The 20,702-nt window shown below is 41.2% G+C and overlaps 2 protein-coding genes across 3 annotated transcripts in view; one reads left to right on the top strand and one right to left on the bottom strand.

Annotated features, from left to right (window-relative positions):
* The window catches only part of cdh23 (cadherin-related 23), a 619,519-nt gene that overhangs the window by 71,201 nt on the left and 527,616 nt on the right, over positions 1-20,702 (bottom strand). The window lies entirely within an intron of this gene.
* Positions 1-20,702, top strand: part of vsir (V-set immunoregulatory receptor) — a 55,867-nt gene that overhangs the window by 12,484 nt on the left and 22,681 nt on the right. Inside the window, exons 2-4 of the mRNA XM_061910728.1 lie at positions 11,130-11,534; positions 14,059-14,109; positions 14,199-14,309. Of these exons, the coding sequence (XP_061766712.1) occupies positions 11,130-11,534; positions 14,059-14,109; positions 14,199-14,309 (567 nt within the window). The remainder of the gene's footprint in view (positions 1-11,129; positions 11,535-14,058; positions 14,110-14,198; positions 14,310-20,702) is intronic.

Below are 20,702 nucleotides of genomic sequence, written 5' to 3'. Positions count from 1 at the left end.
CACCAATGCGCTTTTGGAAGAATGGTCGAAAATTCCTATAAATTCGCAACCGTGTGGCCAGTCTTCCCAGAGGAGTTGAAGCTGTAATAGCTGCAAAAGGTGGACTCACTGGACTGACATCATATTGAACCCCATGGGTTGGGAAATGGGTTGGCACTTCATGTTCATATGTGAGTCAAGGCAAGTGGCCAAATACTTTTGGCAATATAGTGTATCTAGTGACTTTTTTTGGGTTATTTAACAATTTGGGAGACTCAAAAATGAAGGCCAAATAAAAACACACAAAAAGAAGTGACAGAAGAAATTTAATTTTGTATTTGTGAACATTTGTTTTACTTATGTTATTTGCTCACTTTTACTCTCCCACATTGTCTGTTAAATGGCCTGCCCATCATCATGCTGTGGAAGTTTCTCTTTTGACATTTTTGGGGTTTATACAGTAATTTATTTCCATAGTTTCAGTAATATTGTCATTTATGTAACGGCCCAACCAGCATAGTCTTAATGGCACAGCCCCCTATGTTCCTTATTCTCAATCAACCAGAAAATACTAATATTGTTAACTGACAAATAGATCAAACAAATACAGCACTCTCTAACTTTATTTCCCACCTTTGCTGACACTTTGGCCTTGGAGTACAGTATGTCTTATATTTTAGTTATGAGGGGGGTTGCCCACATCTGAGGTCCTCTCCAAGGTTTCTCATAGTCAGCATTGTCACTGGCGTCCCACTGGATGTGAATTCTCCCTGCCCACTGGGTGTGAGTTTTCCTTGCCCTTTTGTGGGTTCTTCCGTGGATGTTGTAGTCGTAAAGATTTGTGCAGTCCTTTGAGACATTTGTGATTTGGGGCTAAATAAATAAACATTGATTGATTGATTGATGATGAATGGTTATTATAGTCCCAAGAGCTAGCTTCTGTAGCCGAGGATCGGACCGCCAAGTGCCCTGCCTTCGGCTGCCGCCCAGCTCACAATGCACCCGACCTCTATGGCCCCTCTTATGAGTGGTGAGCCCATTGGAGGGATGACCCACGTTTCCTCTTCGGGCTGTGCCCGGCCGGGCCCCATGGGGACAGGCCCGGCCACCAGGCGCTCGCCATCGTGCCCCAACTCCGGGCCTGGCTCCAGAGCGGGGCCCTGGTGACCCGCGTCCGGGCGAGGGAAATCTGAGTTCATTTTGTTGTAATTCCATAGAAGTCTTTGAGCTGCTCTTTGTCTGATCACTCACCTAGGACCTGTTTGTCTTGGGAGACCCTACCAGGGGGCATGAAAGCCCCCAGACAACATAGCTCCTAGGGGCGGAGAGGGGCGGAGCTTTCTACAGATCACCACCTGGTGGTGAGTTGGCTGCGATGGTGGGGGAGGATGCCGGACAGACCTGGCAGGCCCAAACGCATTGTGAGGGTCTGCTGGGAACGTCTGGCAGAGTCTCCTGTCAGAGAGAGTTTCAATTCACACCTCCGGGAGAACTTTGAACATGTCACGAGGGAGGTGCGGGACATTGAGTCCGAGTGGACCATGTTCCGAACCTCTATTGTCGAGGCGGCTGATTGGAGCTGTGGCCGCAAGGTTGTTGGTGCCTGTCGTGGCGGTAATCCCAGAACCCGTTGGTGGACACCAGCAGTGAAGGATGCCGTCAAGCTGAAGAAGGAGTCCTATCGGGTTCTTTTGGCTCATAGGACTCCGGAGGCAGTGGACGGGTACTGACGGGCCAAGCGGTGTGCAGCTTTAGCGGTCGCGGAGGCAAAAACTCGGACATGGGAAGAGTTCGGGGAAGCCATGGAAAACGACTTCCGGACGGCTTCGAAGCGATTCTGGACCACCATACGCCGTCTCAGGAAGGGGAAGCAGTGCACTATCAACACCGTGTATGGTGCGGATGGTGTTCTGCTGACTTCGACTGCGGATGTTGTGGATCGGTGGAGGGAATACTTCGAAGACCTCCTCAATCCCACCAACACGTCTTCCTTTGAGGAAGCGGTGCCTGGGGAATCTGTGGTGGACTCTCCTATTTCTGGGGCTGAGGTCGCTGAGGTAGTTAAAAAGCTCCTCGGCGGCAAGGCCCCGGGGGTGGATGAGATCCGCCCGGAGTTCCTTAAGGCTCTGGATGCTGTGGGGCTGTCTTGGTTGACAAGACTCTGCAGCATCGCGTGGACATCGGGGGCGGTACCTCTGGATTGGCAGACCGGGGTGGTGGTCCCTCTCTTTAAGAAGGGAGACCGGAGGGTGTGTTCCAACTATTGTGGGATCACACTCCTCAGCCTTCCCGGTAAGGTTTATTCAGGTGTACTGGAGAGGAGGCCTCGCCGGATAGTCGAACCTCGGATTCAGGAGAAACAGTGTGGTTTTCGTCCTGGTCGTGGAACTGTGGACCAGCTCTATACTCTCGGCAGGGTTTTTGAGGGTGCATGGGAGTTTGCCCAACCAGTCTACATGTGCTTTATGGACTTGGAGAAGGCATTCGACCGTGTCCCTCGGGAAGTCCTGTGGGGAGTGCTCAGAGAGTATGGGGTACCGGACTGTCTTATTGTGGCAGTCCGCTCCCTGTATGATCAGTGTCAGAGCTTGGTCCGCATTGCTGGCAGTAAGTCGGACACGTTTCCAGTGAGGGTTGGACTCCGCCAAGGCTGTCCTTTGTCACCGATTCTGTTCATAACTTTTATGGACAGAATTTCTAGGCGCAGCCAAGGCGTTGAGGGGATCCGGTTTGGTGGCCACGGGATTAGGTCTCTGCTTTTTGCAGATGATGTAGTCCTGATGGCTTCATCTGGCCGGGATCTTCAGCTCTCACTGGATCGGTTCGCAGCCGAGTGTGAAGCGACCGAAATGAGAATCAGCACCTCCAAGTCCGAGTCCATGGTTCTCGCCGGGAAAAGGGTGGAGTGCCATCTCTGGGTTGGGGAGGAGACCCTGCCCCAAGTGGAGGAGTTCAAGTACCTAGGAGTCTTGTTCACGAGTGGGGGAAGAGTGGATCGTGAGAATGACAGGCGGATCGGTGCAGCGTCTTCAGTAATGCGGACGTTGTATCGATCCGTTGTGGTGAAGAAGGAGCTGAGCCGGAAGGCAAAGCTCTCAATTTACCGGTCGATCTATGTTCCCATCCTCACCTATGGTCATGAGCTTTGGGTCATGACCGAAAGGATAAGATCACGGGTACAAGCGGCCGAAATGAGTTTCCTCCGCCGTGTGGCGGGTCTCTCCCTTAGAGATAGGGTGAGAAGCTCTGCCATCCAGGAGAAACTCAAAGTAAAGCCGCTGCTCCTCCACATCGAGAGGAGCCAGATGAGGTGGTTCGGGCATCTGGTCAGGATGCCACCCGAACGCCTCCCTAGGGAGGTGTTTAGGGCACGTCCAGCTGGTAGGAGGCCACGGGGAAGACCCAGGACACGTTGGGAAGACTATGTCTCCCGGCTGGCCTGGGAACGCCTCGGGATCCCCCGGGAAGAGCTAGACGAAGTGGCTGGAGATAGGGAAGTCTGGGCTTCCCTGCTTAGGCTGCTGCCCCCGTGACCCGACCTCGGATAAGCGGAAGATGATGGATGGATGGATGGTTATTATAGTACTGCTATAGCAACTCTTTTGCATGGTACAGTAAACAGTTGCACTCAAACATATTATAAGTTAAAGTACCACTGATAGTCACACACACATTAGGTGTGGTGAAATGCCTCTCTGCGTTTGATCCATCCCCTTGTTCAACCCCCTGGTAGGTGAGGGGAGCAGTGAGTAGCAGTGGTGGCTCCGTTCGGGAATCATATTGGTGATTTAACCCCCAATTCCAACCCTTGATGCTGAGTGCCAAGCAGGGAGGTTATGAGTCCTATTTTTATAGTCTTTGGTATGACTCGGCTGGGGTTTGAACTCACGACCAGATTTCAGGGCGGACACTCTAACCACAAAGCCCACTGAGCAGGTGTATTCAATAAATTAAGGATTTTTCTGAATATTTCACAACGAGAGTTGAATAAGTTTGAATATAGGAGTAACTGTATATACACCAATTTTCATGCAAAACACATTGTGACGCTTAGTATTACTTTTCTTGGGCAAGATCAGGTCAAGATTACTGCCAACTGAGTTTGACCTTATTTGAGATGCATTTTTTTGTACTTTTCCTACATGGAAATAAGGGTTGCGCTATACAGAAGGTATACAATACAAATGATATAATTTTGGCTGATGATAAAGCTTTTATTTAGTATTGTTCTATCTTGATAATACATGTTAATTACTCATTCTCGCTGTGTCCTGCAAATTTTGCAGAGACAAGCCAACATGTGAGTCTTCAAGGTAATGTAGCATTCCCGCTGGCGGCTAATGTCCCTTCACAGTGCAAAGCCACTCCATAGTCAGTAAACACCGCCTCCATGTGACAAACTTTGTTTCTTACAAGTATCATCCCTGGAGGATGAAGAATAGCTAAGCATGCTACACTACACATTGTACATAGGGGGATATGCGAACCGCTAACCGCAAGCTCAAGCTCTTGAATGAATACACAGGTGGGTGGATCGATACAAATATTGGTAGTAACGAGACCAAGTATATTCTTTGTATACGGTCAATACTACAGTGGTAGTATATTTCCTGTCATAAAAAAATATATACATATATTTTTTTTATCGTTCACAAACCTAGGGAGAGGTGAACCCTGGACAAAGTAGGGCTTTAAGGGCAAAAAACAAAGGGTTTAAATCAAAGCCAATAGTAGGAAATATCTGTCATTCTGTGTTTTTGTTTGCTTAAAAATGTGATCAAAAGTGGAATCATTCAATAATCTTGAAAATATAAGGCATCAGTATCAGCATTAGTATGATCTATACTTCCCCGGTAACTACTTGGTATTGGAGCAACACACACATTTGCTGTTGTTGAACTAATGTAAAGTAGCCAAACAATATAAGAATAAGTGCCTATTACATTTTAATAGGAGTGTAGATAAAACTGTGCTACAACAGAAAGTAATCACTTATTAACAATAAAATAGCAAGTATACTGTATCTTTCTGTGTGGAGTTTGTATGTCCTCCCCGTGAATGTGTGGGTTCCCTCTGGGTACTCCGGCTTCCTCCCACTTCCAAAGACATGCACCTGGGGATAGGTTGATTGGCAACACTAAATTGGCCCTAGTGTGTGAATGTGAGTGTGAATGTTGTCTGGCGACTTGTCCAGGGTGTACCCCGCCTTCTGCCCGATTGTAGCTGAGATAGGCACCAGCGCCCCCCACAACCCCAAAGGTAATAATCTGTAGAAAATGGATGGATGGATATTAATAATAGTTTTGAGGAAAAAAATACAACCGGAAATGACATATGTTACTGCCTATGTCAACAGCCAAATTAGGAGGCTTTGTAACTCCTTTTAAAATGGTTATTTTATCATGAATTATATCATGGTGCATATTTTTATCGCAGAAGCCTGAATATATATCACAATGTAGATTTTAGGCCTTATCCCCAAATTTTTAAACTTTGTAGTTTTCTGGAATTCATTGTACCCTTTGTAGTACAATGCTTAGCGGTTGTGCTGCAGTGAAGAACAGGATGTGGTGACAACAGTTGCTGCAAGGCAACATCTCATAGTGAATTTGGATTCCAGGACTGTATATACTATCAGAGCATGAAAATCTCTGCACACATTTTTTTTTTGTTGACTAGATTTTTTACTGACCACTGCAGCGTAGCAAACGCACGCTGCAGTGGTCAGTGGTGATTGTTGGGGAGACCAGAATCCAATCCCACCCAAAGTTTATTTTATTTAAAAATAGCCCAGTGTTTAGACACACACGCTTACACAGCCTTGTTTTAAAGACTTAAGAGCCGTTGCAATGAGGGAAAATTACTTTTCTTGAGACTTACCCTTACTATACCCACATATTGATTCACATTCCACACTCTGAACACAACTGGTGGGCAGGAAATGCTTGCTTTGTAGAATTTCAACTTGGCAGTTTGTGTCTGGTCAACACCGCCAATAACTAACAAAAAGCCCTGCCAGATGTTTTGTAAGAACCTCACATGCCACAAGGCAAATATCAAGTCATTCTCGTGCAGCCCCGCCCAACTTATATCTGGTGTGAGGACAAACTAAATGATTGCAGTCAGCGTCTGTTCGAGCTATTCACTTAAACCGCTGTCTTTGAATTGTTGACTCTTACTTCTAGGCCAAACCCCAACAGTCTTTCCCAGAGCTTTCAAAGCCTTCGTACTGCTGACAGGGTTTGAGTCACACTTTTGTTGACCTACAGTCATGGTTCAGCTATTCTTTTTCACCACACGTCTCGCCTATTCCTAGTTTACAACATTTTAGAACTACAATATTTTCATCTCTCTTGAGGACAGTGGAGTGACTGTGCCAGCAACTTGAGGGTTTGTCGTTAGATCCCTGACTTCCGCCATCCTCGTTACGTCCGTTGTATCCTTGGGCAAGACACTTCACACTTGCTCCTGATGGGTCGTGGTTAGACCTTGCCCGGCTGCTCCCGCCGTCAGTGTGCGAATGTGTGTGTGAATGGGTGATCGTTGAAATAGTGTCAAAGCGCTATACAAGTATAACCCATTTACCTCTGCAACATTGAGTGGTTTTATATCCCGCTTCATCTTAATAAGCATTGGGACTACAGTATTGCTCCTGTCACTTTTTCAAACTCGCCTAATTTTTTCTGTTTATTTAATAAATAGACACAGGATTGACATCTTCCTCTTCCTCTGCTGGTGTGCGTTTGGCATCATTATTTGACTTTTGGATCAATCATTTTTGCAAGGACTCTAAAACAGTGGTTCTTAACCTGGGTTCGATCGAACCCTAGGGGTTCGGTTAGTCGGCCTCAGGGGTTCGGCGGAGCCTCCACCATGGAAGTATAGACACATCCGAATTATCTTGTAAATAAAAACTTCTCCCTATCGGCGTATTATGGATACCCCCAAACAACGTTCCCTCTAATTTTCCATCCGATTTGCAGGTTTTTTGATTGATTGAGTGAAGCTTTTACTAGCAGATTACAAAGGAAGAGAATACATTATATGAAACAGTACAGTTTACACAGTACAGTACATATTCTGTACAATTGACCACTAAATGGTAACACTCGAATAGGTTTTTCAACTTGTTTAAGTCGGGGTTCACGTTAATCAATTCATGGTAATGTATGTAAGGTGTGTAATTTGTTGTGAAATCATGCACTGTGTTGGTTTTGTTCTGTGAATAAGGTGATGTTCATGCACGGTTCATTTTGTGCACCAATAAAAAAAACGCAAGTTTTTCTTGAATTTGAAAAACTTTTTTTTTTTTTCACTAAAGAAGAGTACGGTGAATGCGCATATGAAACTGGTGGGGTTCGGTACCTCCAACAAGGTTAAGAACCTCTGCTCTAAAATGTACAGGAAACCAGATATGATTTATGGACATGCTAAATTTTTGACTCTATACACAAGACACATTTGATAATTTCGACTTTTACAAATTCAAATTTATGGCACACTAACGTGTTAGGTATTTTAAAGATTGGTTTTCATTTAGATTTCAGCAATCCATTGTATTTTCTGTAGTGCCATGCGTTTGTTAATGGGGTGCCAAGTGTAAAAGTACAGTCACACTTTTCCAGCACATATATTTTTCACATTTAGCTCACTTTTCTCACATTTAGCTAATTTTCATCACGTTTAAGTTTAAATTAAATGTGGACTCTAAATCAGGCCTATTCAATTGGCGGCCCACATTTGACCCGCCGAACCATTGGAACTAGGGTTGAGCATGTATGCGGTACGGCGTGGCGCAGTGGAAGAGTGGCCGTGCGCAACCCCTAGGGTCCCTGGTTCAATCCCCACCTAGTACCAACCTCGTCACGTCCGTTGTGTCCTGAGGAAGACACTTCACCCTTGCTCCTGATGGGTGCTGGTTAGCGCCTTGCATGGCAGCTCCCTCCATCAGTGTGTGAATGGGTAAATGTGGAAGTAGTGTCAAAGGGCTTTGAGCACCTTGAAGGTAGAAAAGCCCTACACAAGTAAAACCCATTTATTTTATCATTTACTCTCGCCACAACGAGGGGGCAACAACGAGGCATATATGTCACAGTGGAGCAGCAGTGGGGTAGGTAGAAGAAGACTACTCATTTTACCCTGGAAAAAAATATAAATCAATTGCAAAAATCTAACTTTTGACAACGACTGGACAACAAGTATGAATGTTTTGCTCCGAGCAAGTGCTTGAATAATTTTTTCCTGGTGGACCTTTCAAGCGACAGACACATTGATCCTGACAAGCAGCAATAATGGTAGAAATTCCAGCGTGTAACTTCATCACCAAAAATGGTCAAACATTTGGAAGTAGGTATTGTTTATAAAGATATGTAGTTTGTTTTGTGTTGAAATTGGCAGGGGGCAGATTAATGAAATTATTGACAGTGCAGTGTGGAAGCCGATGTGTTTAGTTTGCAATTAAGTAAACGCAGTCTCAAAGAATTATAACCTGCAGAGGCACTTTCTGACGAAACATAGTCACATTTCAATGTGAAACTGGAGCCGTCTCTATTATGTAGTTGAACAGCCCCGCTCTAAATGTTACACCTAAATCTAAATCTTGAATATGATTAAAAATAGAATCTAAACATAAATGTTACTTTTCAATCTAAATGTAAGCACTAAATATTAAACCCAACACTAAATGGTAAATATAAATATAAATAATACATCTAAATCTTAAGTGTAAATATAAATGTTGAATCTAAATCTATGGCAAATGTTAAATCTAAATTTTAAATCTAAATCTTAAATGTAAATATTAAATCTAAATCCAAGTGTTAAATCTCTCGCCAAGTGTAAAGATGAATATTTCAAATGGGGAAAGGGGGAATAATGTATACTGTAAAGCAACATATTTGTAGTTGTCTGTGTAGGAGGGTTCCTGCCACCCCACCCTCAAAGTTGGTAAGTGCCAGTAAAAGTGATACAGACCCCCTGAGTCCATGACAGAGGTGTCAATCAACTAGTTGTAAGTCGATGTATCATCCCAAAAGTTATACAAATATTTTATGAAGGTTGAAAAGTTACTGCTTTAACATATAAGCCTGGATTTAACATTTAGCGCTCACATTTAGGTTTAAGATTTAGATTCAGATTCAACATTTAGGTTTAGATTTTACATTTAGGTTTAGGGCAGTGGTTTTTAACCTTGTTGGAGGTACCAAACCCCACCAGTTTCATATGCGCATTCACCGAACCCTTCTTTAGTGAAAAAAAAAGTTTTTCAAATTCAAGAAAAACTTATGTTTTTTTTTTTTATTGGTGCACAAAATGAACCGTGCATGAACATCACCTTGTTCACAGAACAAAATCAACACAGTGGATGATTTCACAACAAATTACACACCTTACACACATTACCATGAATTGATTAATATGGACCCCGACTTAATCAAGTTGAAAAACCTATTCTGGTGTTATCATTTAGTGGTCAATTGTACAGAATATGTACTGTACCGTGTAAACTGTACTGTTTCATATAATGTAATCTCTTCCTTTGCAATTTGCTAGTAAAAGTTTCAATCAATCAATCAAAAAACCTGCCTATCAGATGGAAAATTAGAGGGAACATTGTTTGGGTGTTGCGGGGGGAGCTGGTGCCTATCTCAGCTACAATCGACCCCAAAAGGGAATAAGCGGTAGAAAAATGGACGGATGGATGGATGTTTGGGGGTATCCATAATACGCCGACAGGGAGAAGTTTTTATTTACAAGATAAATCGGATGTGTCTATACTTCCGTGGTGAAGGCTCCGCCGAAGCCCTGAGGCCGACTCACCAAACCCCTAGGGTTCGATCGAACCCAGGTTAAGAACCACTGGTTTAGGGGCTTCACGGTGGAAGAGGGGTTAGTGGGTCTGCCTCACAATACGAAGGTCCTGAGTAGTCAGGGTTCAATCCCAGGCTCGGGATCTTTCCGTGTGGAGTTTGCATGTCCTCCCCGTTATTGCGTGGTTTCCCTCCGGGTACTCCGGTTTCCTCCCACTTCCAAAGACATGCACCTGGGGATAGGTTGATTGGCAACACTAAATTGGCCCAAGTGTGTTAAAGTGAGTGTGAATGTTGTCTGTCTATCTGTGTTGGGCCTCTGATGAGGTGGCGACTTGTCTGGGGTGTACCCCGCCTTCCGCTCGATTGTAGCTGAGATAGGCACCTGTGTCCCCAAAAGGAATAAGCGGTAGAAAATGGATGGATGGATTTAGGTTTAGATTTAACATTTAGCGCTCACATTTAGATTCAAAATTTAAGTTGTGAATTAACATTTAGATTATACATTTAGAGTCAACATTTAACTTAAACTTAAATTTGATGAAAATGACTTAAATGTGAGAGACGTTTTAAATGTTAAAAAAAAAAACGGGAGTTAAATGTGAGAAAAGTGAGTAAATGAGATAAATTGATAGATCTTCTCAGAGGGCCTTGATATAATAGCAGTCGTGTATTATGGCTACCTCATTTAGCTCTGAAAACTAGAACCCAGCTCTGTTAAACTGAACTGTACAATATCATCCTAAATAAAAGCAGAATCTTTGACACAGCTTGTTCATTGGATGTCAATAAAAAGTGTACCTAATTTTTTAAAGAGCAGTGTATTGTTTGGTGGATCTATTTTAGCCAGTGCCAGTACAACCACAAATATACGGAACAGGAAGCTAGCTGTTCAGACCCAATGCTCACAAAAACCAGGAAGCATGTCATGCACTGAAATAGTGCATGAAGTGTTGTACTTTAAAGTCTTGTAATGCCCAGGAGATGCTAGCTGCTATTGTTTGTTTTGCATTGTGATTATTTGTGTGTTGACTGGTGGAAACTATTTTGGGTCTAAATTATATCCTCAGAGCAAACATAAAGATGTAAAGGTGGCATGTTTCAAATTTTCATGTACACTTTAATCAATAAAAGTACTAAAGATAACTGTCCACATGTTTTTCTCATTCATGTCTGATAGTCCCTAAACATTTGCAAGTTAAGGATCACATCATTTCCTCATTCCTCCAATTCGTAACGGGAACTATACAGTCAAGCAGCACATACTGTAGTCGAAAGGAAAAAACAGCTGCAACTACTAATTTGGTTTTAATTTCTTCTTTGTTTGCTTCATCCTTCCAGTTACCAGCAAGACATTCCAGTCCCTGTCCTCATTGGGTATTTCCACGACTCACCTTTTCTGGACCTGTCCGGAAGGAGCAACGTTCACACCTGAGTGTGCTCAGACAGGGACTGCCTTGGCACCCTCCGACGTCTTAAAGCATGCCTGGCTTTTCACGCCACACACTGACCAACACTGCACACGAGTGGTGGGACCACGCCACATGACGTACGGTCATACGCATGGAAACCACAGTGTGCCAGCCGGGTTGAAATTTGGAACTTCAAACAACAACTTCTGGATGGTAATGCAGAATGTGACCTTCGCTGACCAGGGTCGTTACTGCTGTATGGTCCTTGACCTTCAGCAGGACCACAAACATGTGCAGCGTGCCCACGCCCATTTGATACTACACGTGACACCACGTAAGTATGTCACCACGAACATGGTATTACAGTGGAGCCTCCAGTATCACGGATTGTTTTCAATTGGTTTCTCTAATTCGTTTTTTCAAACTCTCCTGTACTACTCGGGTAGATTCCCTGTGAATGTTCTTTACTCTTTACAATAGTTAATATAGAAGCACAGATGTGCATCATGTGTCACACTTTTAACATTCGTTCTTGTTATTGGAAAATATGTTATTGTAACACTAAGGATGGACAATATGTCCTAAAATCTATACCGCTATCAATATATCAGCTTCTTGCGATAACAATATATATCGCAATATATTATTGGCTACGTAAATAATAGAACCTTTTCAAAAAGGGTTACAAAGGTGCTAACATATGTAGCATCATATTACATCATTACCAGTTGTAGTTTTTTTTGTCAAAGCTATTATTCTATTGTTTCTTATGTTTACTTTCTGTTGTAACAATAATGACTGATTACATTTTTGATCACAATTATAATCAGTCAAAAACACAGGATATCAATTGAATACTTTAATCACTCCCTTTTATTACATACATTATTTTAAGGCAAAATAAAATCAAAAGTGCACAATAACTAAGCATATCCAAAAACTACTGTTGTTTCTGATTTGAATCATTTGGTTTTTACACTTAAAAGTCATCTTTTGTCTAAAACGTATTTCCTGAGATTGTAAACAATAACAAAAATGACTTTGATAGTAAAAAAACATTGATCTACTGTAGTATCTACTGATAATTAAAGGCCTACTGAAATTCGATTTTCTTATCTAAACGGGGATAGCAAGTCTGTTCTATGTGTCGTTCTTGATCATTTCGCGATATTGCCATATTTTTGCTGAAAGGATTTAGTAGAGAATATCGAAGAAAAAGTTTGCAACTTTTGGTTGCTAATATAAAAGCCTTGCCTGTACCGGAAGTAGCAGACGATGTACGCGTGACGTCACCGGTGTGAGGGCTCCTCACATCCTCACATTGTTTATAATGTGAGCCACCAGCAGTAAGAGCAATTCGGACCGAGAAAGCGACAATTTCCCCATTAATTTGAGCGAGGATGAAAGATTCGTGGATGAGGAAAATTAGAGTGAAGCACTAAAAAAAAAAGAAAGGGCGACTGCTTCAGGCGGTGGCACTGAGAGCGTTTCAGATGTAATTAGACACATTTATTAGGATAATTCTGGAAAATCCTTTATCTGCTTATTGTGTTAATAGTATTTTAGTGAGATTATAAAGTCATACCTGAAAGTTGGCTGGCTGCGGTGAACGCCAGTGTCTCTGAGAGAAGCCGTTGACCCAAGATCACAGCTGCCTTTGTGAGCTGCAGAATGAGGTCGCGTAATCCATTCAAGTTTCCGGTAAGAGCCGACTTAATATCACAATTTTCCTATCCAAAAACTTGCTGGTTGATGTAGAGAAAAATGTTCGCTTGACCGCTCTGTGTTAAAGTTTCACAACAAACAAAGAAACACCGACTGTCTTTCGGTTGCTAAAGGCAGCTGCAATCCACAGCTTTCCACCAACAGAATTCTTATTTGACGTCTCCATTATTAATTGAACAAATTGCAAAAGATTCAGCAACACAGATGTCCAAAATACTGTGTAATTGCGCGATGAAAAGAGACTACTTTTAGCCGTAAGTGGTGCTGGGCTAATATGTCCCCTCCAACCAATAACGTCACAAACACGCGTCATCATTCCGCGACGTTTTCAACAGGAAACTCCGCGCAAAATTTGTAAAAATTGTAATTTAGTAAACTAAACCGGCCGTATTGGCATGTGTTGCAATGTTAAGATTTCATCATTGCTGTATAAACTATCAGACTGCGTGGTCGGTAGTAGTGGGTTTCAGTATGCCTTTAACTTGTCATTACTGTCGATATTTGTATCAATCCAGCCACCCCTGTTTCAGAACCTTTAACATAGTGGTTAGCTACACTTTTTTGTATTCACCTACAATGTGTAGTGTAGTATGTTTAGCTTGTTATTCCTCATTGTCAAGTTTGAATTAAAATGATCAGAATACCGTGATTGAAATCCAAACTTTGATAAACTCACGGACCAACTCGCGCTAGCCCGCTAGCTATCTGAAATACTAATATGAATACAAAATATAGTAACATTTTTCCTCATTAAGAAATTTCATACCCCAATGATCTTAACTTGTATAGACAATTTGCTGTCTAAGAAACTAAACGATTCAATTGAGCTCATTGAAGCTACAGGCTGCGCTCTCTTAGTTATGTTATCGATGTGTACATGGAGGAATACGACAAGGATAGAGGTGTCTACAACAGGAAGTGAGCTGACGTCACATAAACAGAAATTGTTTGACTTTATAATAAATTTAATCACTCTAAAACGTTTACAAATGCATTTAGATACTGTGTAAACTGATGTATTATGTGATATCAGTGCATTAAGTTCTGTGGTTGAATTCTACATTCATTTGAAGGATTATGTCTATTTATTCTGCAATGCAATGCATTAGAACATATTTGTCTTCCCTTTACAGGAAGAAATGGAACTCAAGAATGCTCATTCACAGATATTACACTACCTGGAGGTATGCAACTAGCCCATAAAACAACTTATTTGTAATTTTGTTTTAATTTACTTAATATGTAACTCACATTCTATTTTCGCCATCCACAGGGGCTGTGCCTGTCGCTTTGGCCATAGCAGCCTGCATCTTGGCTCTACTTTCAATGCCTGTTATTCTGCTACTCGTCTACAGACAGAGGCAGAACAATCAGTCAAACAGACGTACGTATTTTACTTTTGCAGGAACGGGACATTTCATTACATGCATTTAGATATTCTAATGCCATTCACTGCAATAGCTGAAAAAGCAAAAAACGATTCCGCTGCTACAAATCTAATACTGAGTTACCCCGGTTTTGGTAAGCCCCACTTTTTATATGATTTGGTTGTTGAACATTTTTTGCCATAACTTTACCGGTTTACCCCTTTATTGTATGGCCAAACATTGCATTTATCAAAACTAGTTAGTGTGCAGACATATCAAAATTTCTTATGGGAAAATTGTATTCAGTTTTTGTAAGTTTTAGTCTTCAGCAGATTTACGATCAAAAACCGACAAACTAGTGCGTTGTTTTTCAATGACACAGGTCATTGTGAGGCATTCATTGAACTATACGGGCCCGATTGACTAAAATCCAAATAGCACACGCTAAATAGGGTGTGTATAATAAAAAATTGCGCACCATTAGTGGGCGTGTTAAGTGTGAGCTATCAAAACTGTGTGTACAATTGATAACTGGTGCAGTTTGTGGCCACAGAACACTTTCAGTCTTGATAAATCATACTGCACGCGCTAAAAAATTATATTTGCATTTTCTCATCCCAGTATTGTATATTGTTGTGATGATCAGCATATATTAGGACACACTAAATGGATTGCGCTCCTTTTTTTGCTCACTTAAATGGTAACTGCACTTTTTGGGGAATTTTTCCTATCGTTTACAATCAGTATGAAAGACATGACGACGGTTGTATTTTGTTTTATTGCAGTCTAACTAGTGAATAAACGTAAATAAAAGTCTGCCTACAGCGTAGGCACTTGGAGGTCCTATGTTCCGCCCATAAAACCCAATAAAAAACATCCAAAATACTTAATTTACATTTTGTGAATTGAATATTAACCAAATATTAATAATATCGTTATGACAAGCGCTAACGCAGACAAACTATTTAAAGCGGCGCCGTGAACACAAGCATGCGTGGAAATGCGTGTTCGTCAAGCTTTATTGCAGATCATAAATAATTCTTCTCACCTGGAAAGTAGAAAGACAAGGACTTAATTTGAAGAATTGATACACTCTGACAGCCAATTTAGGCTCGGAAATGGCGAGAATACCATGAAAAAATGCTTTGTTCCACTCCCTTTTCTTCGAGAGAATTATGTCATCTCAACAGGAATAACTCAAAATTCTATCAGTCAGCATCTTAATGACAGCAGACATTGCACAGTAAGGGATGTTTTATTATGTTTGTGGACTCTCGTTAAGTCTCCAGTGAGTAGTAATCAGTGATCAAGTGGAGAGAAAAAAAGAGAATGTTGTAATGCGTTTTTTAAATTAATGCCCCGCATATGCTTAAAATCATTAAAATACGTAAATCCCATCCATCCAATTTCCATCGCTTGTCCCTAAGTATCCAGCTCATCGCAGGGCAAAATATGTAAATATTAAATGTTATTTTAAAATGTGCCCGTTACTACATTATATAAATACTTACATCATGTATAAAAAACCTCAAAGGATGTGTTGAATGTTGTTTTAAGGTTTTAATAGGCCGAATAAAGTGGCTCCCTTAGGTTGCATTTTAAGCTTGCTTTTGACCGCATTTATTTTATATTTAGAATGCACGAAAAAATATATATACATATCCGTCGTCATGTCTTTCATAATGGTTGTGAACAATAGGCAAAATTCCAAAAAAGTGCAGTGTCGATCAGCTTTGCTTGTGTTATCAAGTTTGTACATGTTTTAATACATAAATGCGGGGTGTCAAACTCACTTAAACTCAGGGGCCGCAAGGAGGAAAATCTTATCCCATAATTTGAAAATAAGGACAACTTCAGATTTTCTTTAATTTACTTTGGCCAAAGTGGAATAAGCACATTCTCAAAATGTACATATCACAAATAATACTGTTGACAAAACACTTCCAAGTTGGTAGAAAATATTTGAAAAAAATTGGTGCAGTTTCAAAAACACAGCAAAGGACACAATTAACTTAGACCTTACCTAAGTGTAGTGTATCTGCAAAGCCATTTACAATTTAAGTCTCAGCCTAACTTGGATTGAACAAAATACTGAATTGATAATAAATAATAAAAAACTATTCCAGGTATCAAATAAGGTTAGTGAACATCACGGCCATCCGCTTTTAATTTGAAATAGAAAAAATATTTAACATAAAATCAATTTTTCCCGGTTTTGGTTTGATAAAAAAAAAAGGGAAATGATCGTTATCCATTATCCGAATTTGTTAAAGTGTATTTTCTCTAATCCCCATTCAGAAGTTGGAAATGTGGTACATAGCACACGTGCAGTGTCTCTTTTCTTTTTCACTTTCCATGTCTGTGGACATGAAAAAAATAGAAGGGAACTCTTGACTGCAACAAAATTGTTTTGACGACACTGCTGCCGTTCTTTGTAGTCTTCTTCTTCAGTTGTTTTGGGTCACTCACAGATTAGGATCCTGAAGAGAGACCCTGCACATGTGCAATCCACCGATAAACTGTTTACTTGCCTAAAAGAATTGCTGTTGCGACGTCAGAGAGTATTAAGACCATACCTTCTGTCAAAAAATGATTTATGGGGGGTCATAAATCAATGATTTATGAGGGGTCAAGGTCAAAGGTCAATGATTTATGAGGGGTCAAGTTCAAAGGTAAATGATTTATGAGGGGTCAAGGTCAAAGGTCAAAGTCAAAGGTCAGGGTCAAATGTCAAGGTCAAGTGGGTGTGGCTTACCCGGAAGAGGGTGGAGTTAAGACCTGCGGTGGGAGTGGTTAAACCAGGAAGAGGGTGGAGTTTTAACCAGAAAGAGGGCAGAGTTAAGACCTGCGGTGGGAGTGGTTAAACCAGGAAGAGGGTGGAGTTAAGACCTGACGAGGGAACAAAGGAGGGTTCAGTTTTTTAAGAAAGCAATGTCATCTGAGCAGCATGTGACCATCCATTTGACAGTTTAAATGTTTACGATCGTTTGAAACAACTTCCAGATTTCGATGTATTGATGGCTGGGAATGTTACGTGTGGAGATGTGGACACGCACGCACTTCATACACGCACACACACACACACACACACACACACACACACACACACACACACACACACACACGCACGCAGAGGAGGGGGTACAAAAGGGCGGTGTAAGGCGTAGTCATTATTTGGAGCTTTATACGTTAGCCTAAAGACTTTGTTCGATTCGGTCATGATTAGTGAAACGCCTGTGTCGATTTATAAAAATAATAAAACTTACATTGACGCTCCGCAAAAAAGTCGAGTGTTTCTAAATCGTATTTAGATGCCACCGACCGAGTCTTTGCGTGAGAAATGGGACTTGGAAGCGTACGGGATGGAGGGATCTTTTGGATTTGTATTCAGATACGAAATGGGTGATATCTGCTTATTTCAGCTAAAAGAAAGAAGAGACGGAAGCCCTTTCTCGATATTTTCATCGTTATCTACCGTGGATTGGGAAGTTTTTGTTACGTGGGGAGATGTGGACATGCACACACACGCACACACGCACACACACACACGCACACACACGCACACACACACACACATTCGTACGCACACATCGTTAAGACCAGAAGAGGGGACAAAGGAGGGTTCAGTTTTTACTGACCAGCCATTTGACAGTTTAAATGTTTACGATCGTTTGAAACAACTTCCATACCTCACGAAAACATATTTAAACAGATGGAGAAACTATCGCAGAACACAGTGTAACCTAGCAACTGACCAGCCATTTGACAGTTTAAATGTTTACGATCGTTTGAAACAACAGGTCAGTTTGGGGACAAAGGAGGGTTCAGTTTTTACTGACCAGCCATTTGACAGTTTAAATGTTTACGATCGTTTGAAACAACAGGACACGCACGCACACACGCACGCACGCACGCACGCACGCACGCACGCACGCACGCACGCACGCACGCACGCACGCACGCACGCACGCACGCACGCACGCACACACGCACACACACACACACACACACACACACACACACACACACACACACACCCCATTACCTCTGCTATACCATGTTATTAGACATTGGTTTAACTCCATTTAAGCATTTAAACGTTAAAAGCATTGCACTTGTACGACGTTGTAATACTTTTTTTTTTTTACCAGCCGATGACGACGAAGTGAAAGACGATGAACTTTGTTTAAACGATCTTACAAAGTTGGAAGATGATTATCGAGGTGTGTTTAAACCTTCGAATTATTTAATATTATGTGTATTCATCATTTTGTTTCATAGAGGAATTGCCGTAAGATCCTAACGCGATCGTTTTAACACAATCGCAGTCTGGTGAGTCAAATGATTCTCATTTTACAAGAAAAAAACATGCGGTATACAATACATATATACATATATTTACTTACAGATTTTCCGTTTACATCTCCGGCTCGCTGGTCTCCCTTAACGCTGGCGGGTCCGTCAACGGCCGTTCCAGGCAGAGGAGAAGGCTTGATTGCGCCAAAGACTCCAGACATCGAATCCTTGCTCCGAGGGGAAATCTTCGAAAACGACGGTGAATGTCCGACAGGCACCCGCTGTAAGTTTTTCTCGTTTTCTGTAAGCTTTTTAAGATTCTCAGGAGCTTTAAAGAGCTCCTCTCATTCCAATGTCTTTCGCTCAAATGAATTTCGCGCCTAAGGGGAATGGGCGGGGACTGATTCCGGAGGTGGGCGGTTGTTTCCGCCAAGCAACCTTCTGGTGTGCATTAGCGTCACTTACTGAAATGGAGTGTGGACCAAGATGGATCCCTACTCTATATTCTTTTATTTAACCCAATGTTTTTTAAATACGTGTATAATGCTTTATATCCTATGTGTTGTGAATTCCATCCTACAATATCTTCCAAGGAACCCAAAGAAATGTTACCACACCTCCCGCTTTATTTATTCTATAGATTGCCTGAACTATTTCATAAACTAAATCTTGTCTTGTTTCTGATGCTATGTTTTTTTTATGCTCATCAATGCACTGTTGGACTGCGAGCACACAACTACTTTCCTTGCTTTGTTTTCCTCTATCCAGTTAACTGCCATATAAATTGCTACCATTTCCCCCGTAAAAACAGATAGTTTATCACTGATTATTTTATTTAATACTATGTTTCCTTGTGGGATAACTGCTACAGCTCTTACCCTTATTTTATTTTTTTTTTATAGTTTTTGATGCATCCATATATATCATATCTCAATCCATTTTTCTATCCGGTAACTATTTAAATTTCTATTCTTTAGTAATTGCATGTTTTCTTTTGGGTTATCAAACATCCACGGTGGTATTGCAGGCATTGGTACTGTAGGACTAACTTTAATATTGTCAATTTTAACTTTATTACATATGTCACCTATAATCCACCCAAAACTATTCTTTTTTGTTTTCTTTTTCTTGACAGTTTGGTAGCACTGGACAAGTCGGATATCCTTGCTTGGATCCTTTTAAAGTTGCCCGATAAACTGCTGAGAGTTGATCTCTCCTCTTGTCCAAAAGTTTTTCGTTCATTTTTACTTGTAATACTGCCACTAGGGTCGATGTAGTAGCTCCACAACATAACCTTAAAGCCTGTGACTGGATCCGGTCTATTTTCCCAAGTCATGTTTTTGAAGCAGATAGGTAAATAATGCATCCGTAATCAATAACAGATGGAATTAAAGTTATAAATATATACATGTATTGTTTTCAACGTTAACCTAACAGCCCCCCAATCATTACCCCTCAAAGCCCTCATTATATTTAACACCTTTTTACTTTTTCCCCTATTTTTTTATTTTCCGGAAGGAACACTCCTGAAGGAATAAATAAAGTACTATCTAATCAAATCTATTTTGCTGATGTGGGTTGACTAGTTCATATTTTTATCAAACCATATTCCTAAATATTTAAATACTTGTACCTCTTCTATATTTTCACCTTAGAGTTTTTATTTGGAGCTTGTTTTGTACTTTTGTCTTTGTAAAATGTATGACTTTTGTCTTTCCAACAGAGAATCTTAAACCTCAAGCCGTTCCCCAGTCTTGAACATTATTTACCACTTTGTTGGTTTTTTGATTATTTCTTTTGACTCTAAATAATATACTAGTCTTTCATTAATCTTTTTTTTTTCCATTACTTTCCCCAAATTTATAATTTCCTGCCTCTTCCGGGTCTTACCCTGACTTGCATATTGGAATTGTTACCGCTAATTTTCCCCTCTGCCGGTCATTCTCCTTCTTTATATATCCTGTCATATCATTTCAAGACCACTTCTTTGACGATGCTACCTAAGTTTTTGATCATTTGATAACCCGATAGGTCTTTCCCCGGTGACGTATTTTTAACCTTTTTCAAAATTCGAACCATTTCATTCAAAGAAAATGTCATATCCATAGTGTTGG

The sequence above is a fragment of the Nerophis ophidion genome, linkage group LG09 (genome assembly GCF_033978795.1).
Source record: "Nerophis ophidion isolate RoL-2023_Sa linkage group LG09, RoL_Noph_v1.0, whole genome shotgun sequence".
Classification (NCBI taxonomy): Eukaryota; Metazoa; Chordata; class Actinopteri; order Syngnathiformes; family Syngnathidae; genus Nerophis; species Nerophis ophidion.
Note: the sequence above shows the minus strand (reverse complement) of the source record. Positions and strands in the feature narration are given on the sequence as shown.